This window comes from Crotalus tigris, unplaced genomic scaffold, assembly GCF_016545835.1.
Source record: "Crotalus tigris isolate CLP2741 ecotype Arizona unplaced genomic scaffold, ASM1654583v1 scf7180000017940.1788314, whole genome shotgun sequence".
Lineage (NCBI taxonomy): Eukaryota > Metazoa > Chordata > Lepidosauria > Squamata > Viperidae > Crotalus > Crotalus tigris.
This window is the reverse complement of record NW_024096732.1, coordinates 255,169-268,982: the sequence shown is the minus strand read 5'-3', so window position 1 is coordinate 268,982 and position 13,814 is coordinate 255,169. Positions and strand designations below refer to the sequence as shown.

At 58.2% G+C, this 13,814-nt stretch overlaps 2 protein-coding genes across 5 annotated transcripts in view; both read right to left on the bottom strand.

The window, feature by feature from the left end:
- Positions 1-3,369: 3,369 nt before the first annotated feature.
- On the bottom strand, positions 3,370-9,186 carry LOC120308626 (NOTCH regulated ankyrin repeat protein). Its single transcript, XM_039344956.1, has 2 exons — positions 8,976-9,186; positions 3,370-7,574 (listed from the first exon to the last, which is right to left on the bottom strand). The coding sequence occupies exon 2, from the start codon at positions 6,255-6,257 to the stop codon at positions 5,877-5,879; it is 381 nt and encodes a 126-aa protein (XP_039200890.1). The 5' UTR covers positions 6,258-7,574; positions 8,976-9,186; the 3' UTR covers positions 3,370-5,876.
- A 1,193-nt stretch (positions 9,187-10,379) lies between these two features.
- EXD3 (exonuclease 3'-5' domain containing 3) overlaps positions 10,380-13,814 on the bottom strand; it is a 34,339-nt gene continuing 30,904 nt past the window's right edge. For 2 of the 4 annotated variants that reach the window (XM_039344912.1, XM_039344913.1), the window contains exon 21: positions 10,380-11,488. In XM_039344912.1, the coding sequence (XP_039200846.1) occupies positions 11,181-11,488 (308 nt within the window). In that variant the 3' untranslated portion in view covers positions 10,380-11,180. The remainder of the gene's footprint in view (positions 11,489-13,814) is intronic. The other 2 variants (XM_039344914.1, XR_005556888.1) reach the window with 2 other exon arrangements.

Here is a 13,814-nt window from a genome sequence, read left to right as displayed (position 1 = left end):
CGGGTCTGCTCAGGGAGCGACTCTTCATGGCACCCCAGCCGCCATCTCAGCTGGGCACTGAGGCTTTGGCCTGTCCAGCTGCTGCTCCAGGCAACATCCCTGGCAGGCTGGGAGGGGGACACACACTCGCCCCCCCAAGCAGCCAGAGCTACTTGGTCTCCTGTGTGGGGCAAGAATAGCACTAGCTCTCCCCAATGTGCTTTTGGGGAAAGGGATGGGGGGGGGCATCCCTGCAATGGCCTGTGCTGAGCTTGCAGGAGACACACACACACACACACACACACACACCCTGCTCAGAGGGTCTTGCAAGGGAGAGGTGTTCACAGACAGCAGGCAGGGCCCTGGGCTGGGTGGGCAACTGCTCCCCACACCAGCCTGGCTCAGCCCTTTCCCACCGAAGCTGCCGCTGTTTCTCAGCCCCCTCCCCAAAAGGGACAGCTCTGCGGCTTGCAGCCCTTAAAAGGAAGAAAGCCACAGTTGTCTCCAGGCAGGGCGAGGATCCGATGACCCAGATTTTCTGTGCGGCTGAGCAGGCTGAATGGTGCATTGAGAGCAGAGACCCAGGGCTGGCACTTCCGCCAGGGAGGGACCCCTCCTCGCCCCTCGCCTTGCTTTCCATCCTGGAAGATGGCGGTAGGAGACCATCCTGCACTCCCATAGGCGGGGGGGGGGTCCGAATGGAGAGACCGGGAAGGAAGGACCCCCAAAAGCAAGCCAGGATCAGAGAGCACACTGACCTGCAAGGAAGAGGGTCTGGGGGGGGGAGTGAAATCGGCCTCTTCCTCTCCCCACTTGCATTGTCAAGCAGGGCTGGTCTGGGGCAGAGTCCTCGGTCCTACTTGAAGGACCCCTGGCCCTGGGGCTCTCGGCAAGGAAACGGGGTGGCCCCAGAGGGCGCAGGTCCTTGGGAGATCACGCCAGTGAGAGCCATTTACCCCCCCCCCCAGTTTTATAAGGCTACAAAGTATCTCTGAGTGGATGGGAAGGAAGCTACAGCAAGGGGAGGATGCCCTCCCCAGGGTTGAGGTCGCCCACTGCCCTGCTTCTCTCAGGTGGACGATGGCCCCTCATTTGCTGACCGAGCTCTGAAGTGCCAGCCCGCAAGCCTGGCAACACAGAACACTTGGCCACTTAAAGACTGTGTGGCAAAAGAGAAGACTGCCCTGCTTGCTTGCTTGCTTGCTTCCTTCCCCAACAGACTGATGTCCCAGTTCCTATCCTGGACCACCAATACCTGGGAATGGGTGAAGGGGCCCAGGTAGATCCTTTGCCCAGGCCGTTCTACAGCCCCCTTGCCGCCCCACACACACACCAGCCCCCGCCGGCCTAGGCAAAGCAGCCTCCCTCCCTCCTTCCCTCCCTCCTGGATTTAATGCAGGGCTCTGAATGAGGGAATGCTCCCTGTTTAAAGGATTTGAATGTGAAAAGCTGGCAGGCCAGGGCTGGTGGGAGCCTCCTTTGTTCGGCTGCTGCTCCTGGCATGGCTTCTGGAGCCCCCCTCCCGCCCCTTTCTGCGGGGCCCTCATTAGCATACCAGCTGCTTGAGAGAGGGGAGCAGGAGGAGGACGGAGAGGCTGTCCTGGGAATGAATAGCTGGAAAAAGGCTGAAGGGGAGCAGTGGGGGTGCGCGAGGGGGGAGGAGGCAGGGGCTGAGGAGGCGTCAATGCTGCTTTGAAAGGAACCGGAGGGGGCTCCAAGGGGTTCAGGGAACCAGCCCATCTCGGGAAAGAAAAGAGCTCGGCAAGGGGGGAGTGGCTGGTCAGGGGGAGGGGGAGAGGAGACCCAGGAAGAGGGGCTGAACGAGACCCTTTCTGCAAACAGTAGAGGGAGGGGGCTGTCTTCTTCTGGGCAGCCCCACCAAGATGAGGGTATGGGAAAGGCCCCACGCTCACAAAAGGTCCTGCCACCAAGAAGGTCCACCCTGCACGGTGGGAAGGGGGGAGCCCTCCGCTCTGGCAGGGGTGGGCCAGGGGCCAGGATAAGGAGGGGCCTTGGAGGGGCTTCTGCTCCTGGGAGATTCCCACCTGAGGGAGGTTGCAGAAGAGGATTTGGGGTGCAAGGGTCAGCTGGACCCCTGGAGGGAGCCAAATTCACACCCAATGCAAAGGCCCTGTTGAACAAGGTCCCCGCTAGAGAATCCAGACAGATTTGGGGCATCCTTCTCCCAATTCAATAAGTCCCTCCTTCAAAAACCAGGCTACCCTTTATATAATGGAAAAACAGCGAAATATTTTTTCAATTGGACTCAGCTCAATTTCTTGTCTGTGGTGATGCAGATTCCCAACAAAGGATCTGAAAAGTACATTGAAATGGGGGTCCCCGTAGACTTTGCAGCAACCTGATCCCCCCCACTTCAGATATTAAGGCATTCAAATCTGACACCCACTCCCACCCTTACGGATGACGGATTTTTCTCTCCATATGCGTCAATCACAAGGGAAATGAAGCTCTTGCGCCCCCTCCCCCCCCCAAGGCCGAGAGGTGCCCTGTCCATCTGCTTTGGAGTCAGTCGTGCAAAACAAAAAAACTGGAGACAATTGCAGGAAACACTTGAGAAGTTCAAAATTCTTTCACAGGTTTCGGTCTCGGCAACAAGAGCAACTCGGGGACAATGAGATTAGGGAAAGTAATGTAAAATTAGAATAACAGGGTGGCACAGGCCTAGAGCAGCAAAACAAAACAAAACCGTTTTTAAGGGAAAAACCAAGATGCTGGTGCTTGGGAGTTGCCCTTCTGCCTGGGGGAATCCTTGAAAGCCAACCGAGCAGGGCTGGATGGCCCAGGAGCCTCCTTCGCAGCGGCCCCAAGCAGGGCAGGGAGGCGTCACCTTCCCTTCTTCCTACCCCGAGTCACAGCAGCCAGCCTCACTTGGGATGGCAGAGCTGTAATCCAAAATGCCAGGAGCTGCTGGAGACAGATATTCTCACCGGCCCAGCTGGCAGGGCAACCTTTCCCCACGCCAGCAAAGCAACCCACCTGGGTGCCAGCTGTGAGAAGGGGCTCAAGGTTGCTGTACTGAGGCCTGAGTGCCCTGCTCTAGTTCGCCCGGCCCCTTGGGTGATCTGCTCACACAGCACAGACTAAACCCTAAGGATTTAAGGGGGTGGGCTGTTCCAGAGCCGGGTCTGATTCTCGTGGAGGCAGGCACCCCGTCCCCACCTCCAGCCCTGGCCTGCCAGGCCACCCTGGGAGTAAAGAGTACTGCCAACATGGTGGAGAGTGGCTATGCTCCAGCTACCCCCACCCTCTTTCTCTCTCACACCCGCCCCCTTGTCTGTCTGTCTTGCCCCCTTCGTGCTCCCTGTCCATCTGCAGCTTCCTTGAAATCTCAGCCTCTGGTCAGGAAAAGAAAAACAAAGCACACACAAACATAGGAACATTTTTTTATATAAAAAGATCAGTGGAAAAATTACTTATAAATTTCTCACCCTGGGACTACACAATGCTATGATATACTCAGAAACGCAGCCCTCCCCAATACAGCCTTGCAGTCTCCGTCATCCAGTTAAAAAGTGATCATACAGTTACCCACATAGAGCTTCAACATAAGCCTAAAATTCTGCACAAATAATTAACATAATTAAGAAAGTTATTTGCCGTCTAGAAACGGGAGGGGGGGAACGACCATTGTCTAGCAAAAGGCTGCTCATTAAAGTAATCTGGGGGGGGTCAGCTTCTTCCAATATCTGTTTTTTCACAAGTGTTAATGCATTTTCCCAAGAAAAATATTTAGACTTAAAGATGGTTCAGCACAAAATTGATGCATCTCAAACAAAGAGACACTTCCCATTTTGGCACAAAGGATCCAGCAGCACAAGTAGCCAAATAACATTATCCCTTTTGTGTCTCAGTGGGGTGCATGCATGGCTACATTCAATAACTTTATGGGGTTGCATAGAAAGTATCTAATTTATTCCCTCCTGTGTCAGCCCAGCAGTGCAAGTCCCACCAAGCTGGGTAGGTCTCACTTTAGAGCAAGGATTCGGAGCCCTTCCTGTGGGGAGAACCTGCCCGATGCCAATTGGCTCATTTGCTAACTAAGATAATGAACCCCCTTTTCTCCCTCAAAGGCAGATATTCCTGGCTGAGTTCCCATAGCAGGGAAAAACACCTGGGGGGTGGGGGAGTTTCTCCCATTAGTTCTTTAAAAGAAGGACAGAGTGGGAATGTCAGAATCAGAGCAGAACAAGCCTTGAGGATATTTCATTTCACCCCCCCAAAAAAAGGTTTCACAGTCTCCAAAAGTATACTTTTCATATATAAAAATATAAATATGTGTTAACATCTTTACATGAGTCTTTTTTTTTAGAAAAACCGGCTTTTAACCAAGATCTTTTCTTAAAACTGAAATCTGATCTTGGATTTCTGAACACAAGCTACTTTTTTCTTATTTAATAATTATGCCATAAATGTTATGACATTTTATTGCGGCAAATCTGTTTTAAGACAAAAAGAAATCATGTGCAACTCTAAAACATCCCCCTCAAAGTTGAAAAAAGGATCTGGTTCTCCCCCACCAAGGATCCTCAGGCTCCCTGCAAGCCCCCAGCAGGGCTGGTGGAGCCCCAACTGCCATTCCTTTTGCAAATCAACCAGGAAGAATGTAAGCAGGAGGAGGCTGCACAAAACAGGCTCCCACTTTTGGGGGGGGGGGGTGTGCATGGAGGAACTGGAGATAGCAAAATAACTCAGTGCAATGGGGGGAGGGGAAATTATTGCAGGAATTAGGGAAGAAATAGCGTAATAGCCACCCCTCAAAAAGAAACCCTGCATTTTCTGAACTACCGAAATAAACAACCCTTCAAAAAAAACGCCCAAGTCACAAATTATTCATGTTCACACACATCCTTGCACACGTACAAGATAAATACTTAAACGCTCAGCCCAAACACAGTGGAAAACTATATTTTAAAAGGTTTAATGGCTATTTGAGGGGTGGGGAGAAGAGACGCAGGCGAGGGGGCAGCGGAAGGGATTATTCATCTCTCGCTCTCTCGCTCTCTCTAGTGCACACGAAAAGGGGGCCAAAGAGGCGGGTGATTTCCTCGACATTCACGGGGTTGCCCGGGCGCACCACACCAGGCAGAGACTCACGAGCAGCATCGAAGGCACGCGGGCGCTCAGTTCCGGGGCACGGCGCCCCTCTCCTTTCCGAAGCCAGCCCCGCGTGGGAATCGCCTCCTTCGAAAGGGTCGGGTTTTCAGTAGTTTGCTTTCCCTCCATCAGCAGCAGGGGGCGCCTTCGATCTTCCGGAGACGCTTCCTAAAGCATCCCTTTCCCCGGGCGAAATTCACTCTTTTTGCCAAAAAGGAAAAAAGCGGGGGGGAAGCTCTCCCGCCCTCTGGTGGGGTGGATAAGAAGACCGCACGAAGGGCTGCGCCGAGGAGGGGCTATTTCGGTCTGGACACCAGACAAAAGCTACGAGCGTCTTGCTCCAGAGCAAGAGCTGCAGGGCGACCCTCAGCCGCGGAGAGGACCCCGCCGGGCCGCGGCTTGCCTGGGGGGGGGGGCGGCTGCGGCTGGCGGCGGGGAACCAGGTCCGGGCTGCGGTGGGCATCGGCCGATCGGCCCCAAGGAACGAACGAGCGGGGGAGCCAACACTGTGGAAGAACCGAGGTAGATGAGAGGCAGAGCGGCGGCGGCGGCGGCGGGACGGAGCGCGGCGGCTCAAAGGGCGGGCAGGTCCGGGCCAGCGCCCGCGTCTCGTCTGCCCGAACGGCGGGGCCGGCCGGCCGGCCGACAGCGCGCATCTCCCGGGAATCGGCGCAGGGCTGTCCCTCAGGCGGACTCGGGCGACTGAGGCGCCGCTGCGCTCGACAACTGGCTGGACCGGAGGGGTTTCGGGGCGCCGCCGCCACGGAGTTCCCGGAGCGCGCTCAGCCGCGGCCGCCGCCGCCGCCCCCCGCGCCGCCTCCTCCGCCGGCGGCCGAGTACTTGGCCTTGGTGATCAGGTAGAGGACGATGTCCTGGTGACCCCCGAAGGCGGCGATGTGCAGGGCGCTCCAGCCGTCGCGGTTGGCCAGGCGGATGTCGGCGCCGAACTTGACCAGCAGCTTGACCAGCTCCAGGTTGCCGTCGATCACCGACTGGTGCAGCGCCGTCTGGCCCTCGGGGCCGAAGGAGTTCACGTTGAACTCGCAGCTGCTCATGTTCTGCAGCAGCGAGTGCAGCTCGGCCGTGTTGCCCTTGCGCACCGCCTCCTGGAAGACGCGCTGGCTGGGCGCCGCGCGGGGGGCCGACAACTCCGCCTGGCTCATGGCTGCGCGCCCGGCTGGCGACGGGGCAGGCGTCGCGCCCGGCCCCGCATGGGCGAGGCGCGCGGGCCCCGGAGAGGCCGGCTGGCCTGCTTCGCAACGCCGGGCTCCTAGGTCCACACCGCGGCCGGGATCGTCGGCTGGCTCGAAGGATCGCGGGCTGGTACGGGCGCCGGGCGCCGCGGGTCGGCCGGGGACTGAGCGAACCGCCGGCGGGGGCGCTTTTTAGGCGTCCCTGTTCTATTTGCATAACAATGGCCGAAGCCCGCCCCGCCCCGCCCCCTCGGGAGCGGATTGGTCGCCGCATGGCGAAGGAGGGCCGGCGGAGCCCCGCCTTCCCTGCGCACGGCCCGAGGTGGGCGGCGGCTTCCCGGGGTCGGGCGAGCGCAGCCCTCGCTTGCATTACAGCAGCCGGGCGAGGAGGGCTCGCGGGGCTCGGGCGAGCACCGAGGGATTGCCCTGCCCGTCTTTGCCTGCGACGGCTCCTCTCCCAGCCCGGGGCTTCCAGGCAGGATCGGGCGGATCGAGAGGAAAAGGGGCGGGCGGGTTGCTTGTCCCCACTTGGTCTCCCGAGGGGCAGCTCCGCCTTGGAGTGCCTAGAAGGAATGGGCAGATGCAGCCCAGGGCGGGAGGAGAGGTGCTGATGGACAGAAAGAGCCGCTGGCCTTTGGGCTCACCAGGTGTAGAGAGCTCCCCAACCCTGATTTCCCCATTCTTCCCCCTCCTCAGGAAAAGACCCGAGCCCACACATCAGCCCCAATTCCTGAGTAAGAGAAGCCAACAGGTCCTTGCTGACATGGCGCCACTTTCCCATCCCTTCAAAACAGCTCCTGCACTTTTAAAACAAGCTTGTGAGGCAGAAATTCAACAGGGGTGGCTACCATCCCTTACTTTCCGCTCAGAAATGCTTGCCTGGCTGGATTTCTGCTGCTTCTGTTAACTTTTAAAAATGCAGAGTCCTGAAGTACAAAGGACTAACATTTTGTCCATGGGCTGCAGGATGAAGTTGCTACGTGGCTGAAGCACCTGTCCCCTTGACCACCTGTAGCTTTCAGACCACGGAAGTCTCCCAGATGCCCCTCCCCCCTTGATCTCTCTGGAGGGCTCCCGGTTGGGCATCCACCCGCATAACTACAATAACTACAAGTAAACTACAGCACAATTCCATAGCTCAAGAAACAACAAATAAACCAGCTTGTTTGAAAGACCTGATAACTCGCCTGTTTTCTCTGTCCCAAAGAAGCAACCAACGGATTGTCAAGTCTGCCTCCTTCTTGCATGCAGTTGCTGTCCTCAGGTTCCAGCAGGATCCAGGGCATCCTGGAAGGCCAAATAGGCACAGGTAAAGTCAAGCGTCTGGCTTAAGTTCTAGGGAAAAAATGGGGGGGGGGAGCTTGGGCAGAGGTGACAGCACAACCTCGGATAACTCCAATTCAAACAACTGCTGGAGATGTCAGCAAACCCAATGGAAAGATCTTCGAGAAGGTTTCTCTTCCCCAGCTGTGCCCCCCCCCATGCATTACAACTTCCAAAGTAATTATTTTATAAGACAAAATGTGGGTTTTTGGCGAACACACTTTTCTTGTGGTTTCCAGGGCGGCTATTGGCAATTTTTGCAGAAATAGTAAGAAAAGATTTTGTGTTGGGCTCAAAAACTCAGGCCCAGGCCTCCTACTGTCCCCCCCCCCACCGCTGAAGCCCCTGAGAGAGGCTGGGGGGGCAGAGATGGGGTGCAGGAGTGCCATTATTTCCAGGCTGTCTGTGGGCCCCCGCCTGCTCCAGAAAAAGGCCTTTTCTGTGAGTGCTGCCATAGGGCTGGCTCCCCAAAGGGAGGACTCAGTTTACATGGGGCAGGAGGCAGGGGGCCCTTATCAGGAAGCAGATCTATTGAAAGGATTGCTGGGCAAACAAAAGACAGAAGCCGCAGGCAAGCCCACAAAGGAACTGCTGACTCAATCAATTTCAGGGGAAAAAGAGGAAGAAAACTGAAAGTGGAACAGGCGGAGGGGGGGAGGCAGGGGGCAACCAGGGCGTGAGAAAAAACCAAGCACTGGCCAGCTGAGGGGAGTGGGGGGGGTATTTCCCATCCCAAGGAGCACTTAAAACAAGATGAAAGAAGTCTGGACTCTCGGAGACGTCCCATACGAGGCCAAGAGTCCTGTGTGGCCTGAAAGTTTGCCCGGCACGTTCACCTCTGCCTCCAAGCGAGAGACACTTTTCTCTCTCGTTTCCTCCCTGAGGGTTGAAGGACCCCTTCCCCCATGTTGTCAAAGAAACTTTGGGGGTGACTTTCTCGAGGGTGTTGGTGTGGGGGGGGAGACTGAGAAGGGGGAGAAGTGCCTGGAGCCAAGCTGTACTTTGCATGAAAATAAATGCTTAATGGCAGGACTACAGGCCCCCTCCCCGTCCTAAGCCTGGAGGCAGCAAAGCCCCCCAATAATTCCGGCTCCTTTGCCACAGGGAGGGACGCCCCTTAGGCCAGTGAGGAGAGAAAAATCGAGGCACTGAACACTCAGGGTGTGTTCACGCGACAGCTCCAGCCGCCTGGACGGACCACCTTGGGCGGGCTGATTTGGCCCTTAGGATGTGGAGGATCCGCGTATCGCACAAGCCAGCGATCCCGGTGAATCGCTGCTCAGGCCAGGTGGGAAACCCAGCTCTTCCTTCGCTCTCCGTGTGAGGAAACGTGGCCAGCCCCCGGGGCGCCCTCCTCACACGTACCTGGGCGCGCAGGGTCGGGCTGCCGCCCTTCTCCGTCGGAGCCGCGGCCTTCTGGGAGCGCCTGGGGGGGGGGGGACGAGCGACGCCCCCTCCGCAGCGGCGATGCGGTCCGAGCCGGGCGGCCCTCCTAGGAGGCGGGGTCTGCCGGCGGGGGCGGGGTCGACGCGCCCTCATTACCGTGAACCCGGGAGCGTGGGAAAGTCTCGCGCCTTTCTTCCCAGCCGCGGGGAGGGCGGGGCCGGAGGGGCGGGGCGCGCGCACGCGCACGTGGGTCTCCGGGCGGGGGGGGGAGATCGCGCTGCCGAGGAAGGCCGGGGGGGGCAGCGCCGGTATCTCTGCCGAGATCTAGGCGAAGAAGAAGCGCAGTTTCGCTTATGCACGCAGAGAGCGAGCCCCGTGCAGAGCAGGCGGTGGGAAAGGCGGCTCAGCGAAGGAGACCGGGGAGGGGGGGCAGGTGACGGGCCCCCGTCCGCCCAGAGGCTGGCCCGAAGCAAGCGGTGCCAAGGGCGGGCCACCCCTGGCAGGGACGCTGATCTGAGGGCTGGCGGTCGCCGCCCTTCATCCTGCGCGAAGCCCTCGATCCTGATCAGAAACTCTTCGCAGCTGATCGATGCACGGCTCCTGCCCGTCGGTCTTCCGCGTTGCGCTGCCTTTATCGCTTCCTCCAAAAGCCGCCCAGGGCCAGCCGCCCACCTGCCCCCGGCCTTCGGGGTCTCTTTTCCTGCCCAAGGAAAGCCAGTGCTTCTGGTGACGCCATCTGGACCGCTTCTTCGCCACGCCAAACCTCGCAGGGCCATTTTATTACGTGAGGGGCCCGAGCGCCTGCCCGGACACCTTCACCCTTGTTGAAGAGGAGAGGGACCACGGACCCCCTGAGAATCCTGAGCCGCTTTGGGGGCTGCCCTGGCAGACTGTGCCAAAGGGCCTGGTCGCCTTCCTCCTGGGGGGTGCTAGTCTCTCTGAAGAGCCAAAGCACAGAAGGGGCGGCGTCCTCTGAGATCCACCGAGCTTGTCTTGAGATGCTCAGAAACCCTCTTCCTGCCCTTTGGCTGCCTGCCTGCCTTGAGGACAGGATGAGGGAGGGAAATGAAACTTCCTTCCGGAATTACGGAGCTCCCGTGCCAGGACAGCGAGCCAGGCCCCCAGCACAGCCTCCCCACCAGGAGACTGATGGGTCTTTGGGTGGCCTCCCATCCCTGCGAAAGCCTTTGCTCGCAGGGGAATCGCTCAGCTCTTTCCCAGAAGGAAAGTCAGCATACAGAGAATATTCAAGCATTCATCCTTGAGAGAAGTGTAACTTTAAACATTTGAAGCTTTAAATCCCCCCTTCCTAAATGTGGTGCCTGGTGGGCAAAATGTGGCTGGGAAGAGTAAATCAGAAGAGCAGGAGTCGGATGACCTCACCTCATTTAAGTAACAGTCCTTTATTGTCCAACAAACTCTGTCCAACAAACTGCACCTGAATGCGCAAAAAGACATATTTTACTCAACACAAAACTTTTACCACCCTCAATAGCATTTACACCCCTGCCCAAAGCATCTCTAGACCTGCTCGTCTAGTCTTGGGAACGCCTCTGCCAGGGGCGTCTCATTCTGTGTAGAGAGGGGGCCTCTGGGGGCGGGGGGGGGGCACAGAGCCAAGCAAAGCCCCGAGAGGAGAGAGGCCGCTGGCCTCCAGACTGAAGGTCCAGGTTTCTCAGAGAGGCCTAAAGGTCTCCCTGTGGGCTCCCTTGGCTGAAACAGAGGGTAAACGGGCAAGCAAAGAAGGGGCAACAGGAAGGGGGGGCGGGCTGGCTGTCAAGGCAGACATTTCTTGCCCATGCCTCTTATCTCCAGAGAAACAGCAGGACCTTTTCTGGGCAGGGCAGGGGGAGAGAAAGATGGGCAAAGGCTCTAAGTTGCACTCTGCAGAGGGCTGCGTGTTTTCTGTTTGTGTGTGTGTGTGTTGGGATCCCCCAACCAGCAAGACAACATTTGGTCCTGGGGTCTAGCGTTCCATTTCGCACCAGAGGCAACAGCCCCTCCCCACAAGACAGGCAGTGGTGGTGTGGGTCTGACCCTGTGAGATGGTTGTGCCAAAAGGGCACCTGAGGAAAGAAGCTGAACATCCTTTCAGAGGTCCCTCTAAAAGGGGATGGCCTGCCAACAGGCCCCGGGACCCTCCCCATTCCTGAGCAGAGCCCAAGGACAGGCCCCAGCCCCAGTTCAGCTCTCTTCCGGCAGGTCCAGCACCTCCCTAAACTGGGAGACCAGGCGGCCCAGGTGGGAGCCCTCCCAGAAGACCTGGCCGCACTGGCTGCAGCAGTAGAAGCAGTCCAGCTCTTCCTTGGACAGCACCCCGGGTGGGACGGCCTCAACTCTCAAGCGGATGCCGGTGGGCAGCAGGGTGTGTTCGTCCCCTGGGCCCGCCGCTTCCAGCCCCTCCCATCCGGGACTGCAGGCAGGTTGATGAAGGGTGAGGCGGCGACTTGGCTCCGCGGTGGCAGTGGGGCCAGGATCTCCCAGACAGGCCTCTGCAAAACAAAGAGCAGCGCTTAGCCTTCCCCGCTGTGGGCCATTGGGCATCACCCGCGGGGGGGGGGAGCAGGGGGGGCAGCTGCTGCTTCAGATTCCCGGCATCCTCTGGAGAAGACCCATTCTGCCGGGCTAGAGAGAGGAGCGGTGACTGAAGGCGAGTCCCTGGACCCAGGCATCCCTGCAGGATGCAGAGGGAGGGAAGCCCAGGAGACACTGGGCTCCGTGAGCAAAGATCTGCCCCCCTCCCACTTTCAACCTTCTCTGGCCCGGTGCAAAACGGTCACTTTTACTGGAAAGCCCTCCAGAGGCAGCCTGTCAGAGAGTCTGAACCTGCAGCACAAATGGGAAGGTTTCTGCTGATGCCTTTTTATTGTGAAATCAACCTGGTGTAGAGTGGGAGAGAACTCTGCTGGTGACTCTGTCTCCCCACTCAAAGGGGGCTCCTCCACCGCCCACCCACCCCGTTCTGCTTCTCCAACTCCCTCCCTTCCCAAAGAAAACCCCCTTTGTCTTTGGTGAGACGGCAAGGAGGTGACCTTTTGGCGAGGGGCCTTTGCTGGCATTCTCCGCACTGGTGAGGGGAGCGGGGGGGCTTTTCCAAGGGAGAAGGGCTTTGAAAAGAATTCCTGGGGGGGCCATGGGATGGAGGGGGCTTTACAAGTTCCTCACTGACAAACGGCCACTTTGAAGTGCTTTTGTGTTGGTGACCCTTTGAAGTGTCCCTGGCAAAAAAGGCCAAATGGCCTGCCTTCCCTTCCTGTGTAAAGTCACCACACACACACATACACACACACCCCTCCAGATAGGAGCAATTTGCCCCTCTTGACAGGTCACGGGTGTAAAAAAAAAACAGTGGGGAATTTGGGCCCATACACGGAGCTGTCTCGGTTCCCCTCAACAAGAAGCAAGGCAAGGGGCTAGTCCTTCCCCAGGGAGAGCCAGCCCTTCTCAGGATGTGGAAGGTGTGCCTGCTAACTCAGGGCCGCTGCCTGGAGAGAGGAAGGGAGTGGTGATGGCCATAAAACTTGCCCAAGTCTTACAAACACCCTGGGAGCGTCCTTGGAGTCCAAAGGTCTGTTGAGGGGTATGAAGCCCTCAGGAGAAAAAGCCCAACTCCCTCGGGTGCCTGGGCATCCTCCAAGGGGCAAGAGGTCCCTGTTCTCTGGGTGAAGGGCCTGGGGTGCCAGGACAGCCCTTTTGAACTCCCCCCCCCGCCCACTGTCGTCCTATGTTGCCAAAAGGGCAGCTGAGGGAAGATGCCTGCAGGCATGTGGAGGGAGGCAGAGTGGTGACCCTCCTGCTTTGGGAAAGGGACAGAGCCTCTGGGGTCTGCCTAGTCCAGATGCCCAGAAGGACATGGCCCTCCCATTCCCTGCTGCCCCCTCGCCTGCCATCCCCTGGTTCTCCTTCTCGCCCTTCTCTCGGCAGGTGGGCTACCGAAAGGCACAAGGGCTGCCCACTGTCTGCGCTCACTGGCAGGAGAGAGAGTCCAGGCTTGAATGTGCCCAGGACCACAAGGCTGGCACTGCAGCCGTGGGCAGATCAGTTGGGGCTCACAAGAGGATCGTGGCCAAGATGGAGAGGGGGAAGAGCACGCGCTGGGCCTCGGAAAGGAGAGAAAGGGGTGGGAAGGGATCTCACAGCCTGGGAAAAATCTGCCTAGAGCTCCAGGTGAAAAATTCAAAGGAGTAATTATACCACAATTAAGTGTCCTCTCCTAACACGCAAGCACAGTTAAAATAAAAATAAAACAGTGGGCAACGGGAAAGCAGACCTGGGGTGGGTCACAGGGAAAGCAGCAGCTCAGCCGAGCCGTGCTCAGCCACCAGTCCTCTTTGAGGGCAGCGGCTCCTTTTCCCTCCTTCCATCGCTTCTCTCTGAAAGAAGCTGGGGGGGCCACCTCTGGAGCCATAGCCAAAAGGTGCCTGCCACCGCCCCCCAGCAGCAACAGTACAGCCAGTCCCTGAGCCAGCCTGGCTGAGCCACTTGGGGAAGGACTGGGGTAGGCCCACCCAAGGCAGGAAATGGGGCAAGGAGCTCTTTGGCCCCCAGCCAGCACCAGGGAGGGGGGGGCACAGAGGCCTGGCATGGGAGGGGAGAGAAGTGGGCAGCGGTTGCCCCTGCTCTTCTGCTCTGGCCCCACGCTGCACCGCTTCCTGCAAGCTGGGGGGGGGGGCAGGGAGGAGGGCGCTCTCTATTCTTTATGGGAACGAGGAGAGACCAGCGAGGGGGGGGGGAGCCAGGTTGCTCTCTTGCTCTCAGGCCTTTCCTGGGAGAAACCTGTTCAGCCAGTTGGGTCAGTCACACGAATGACAGCCCTGG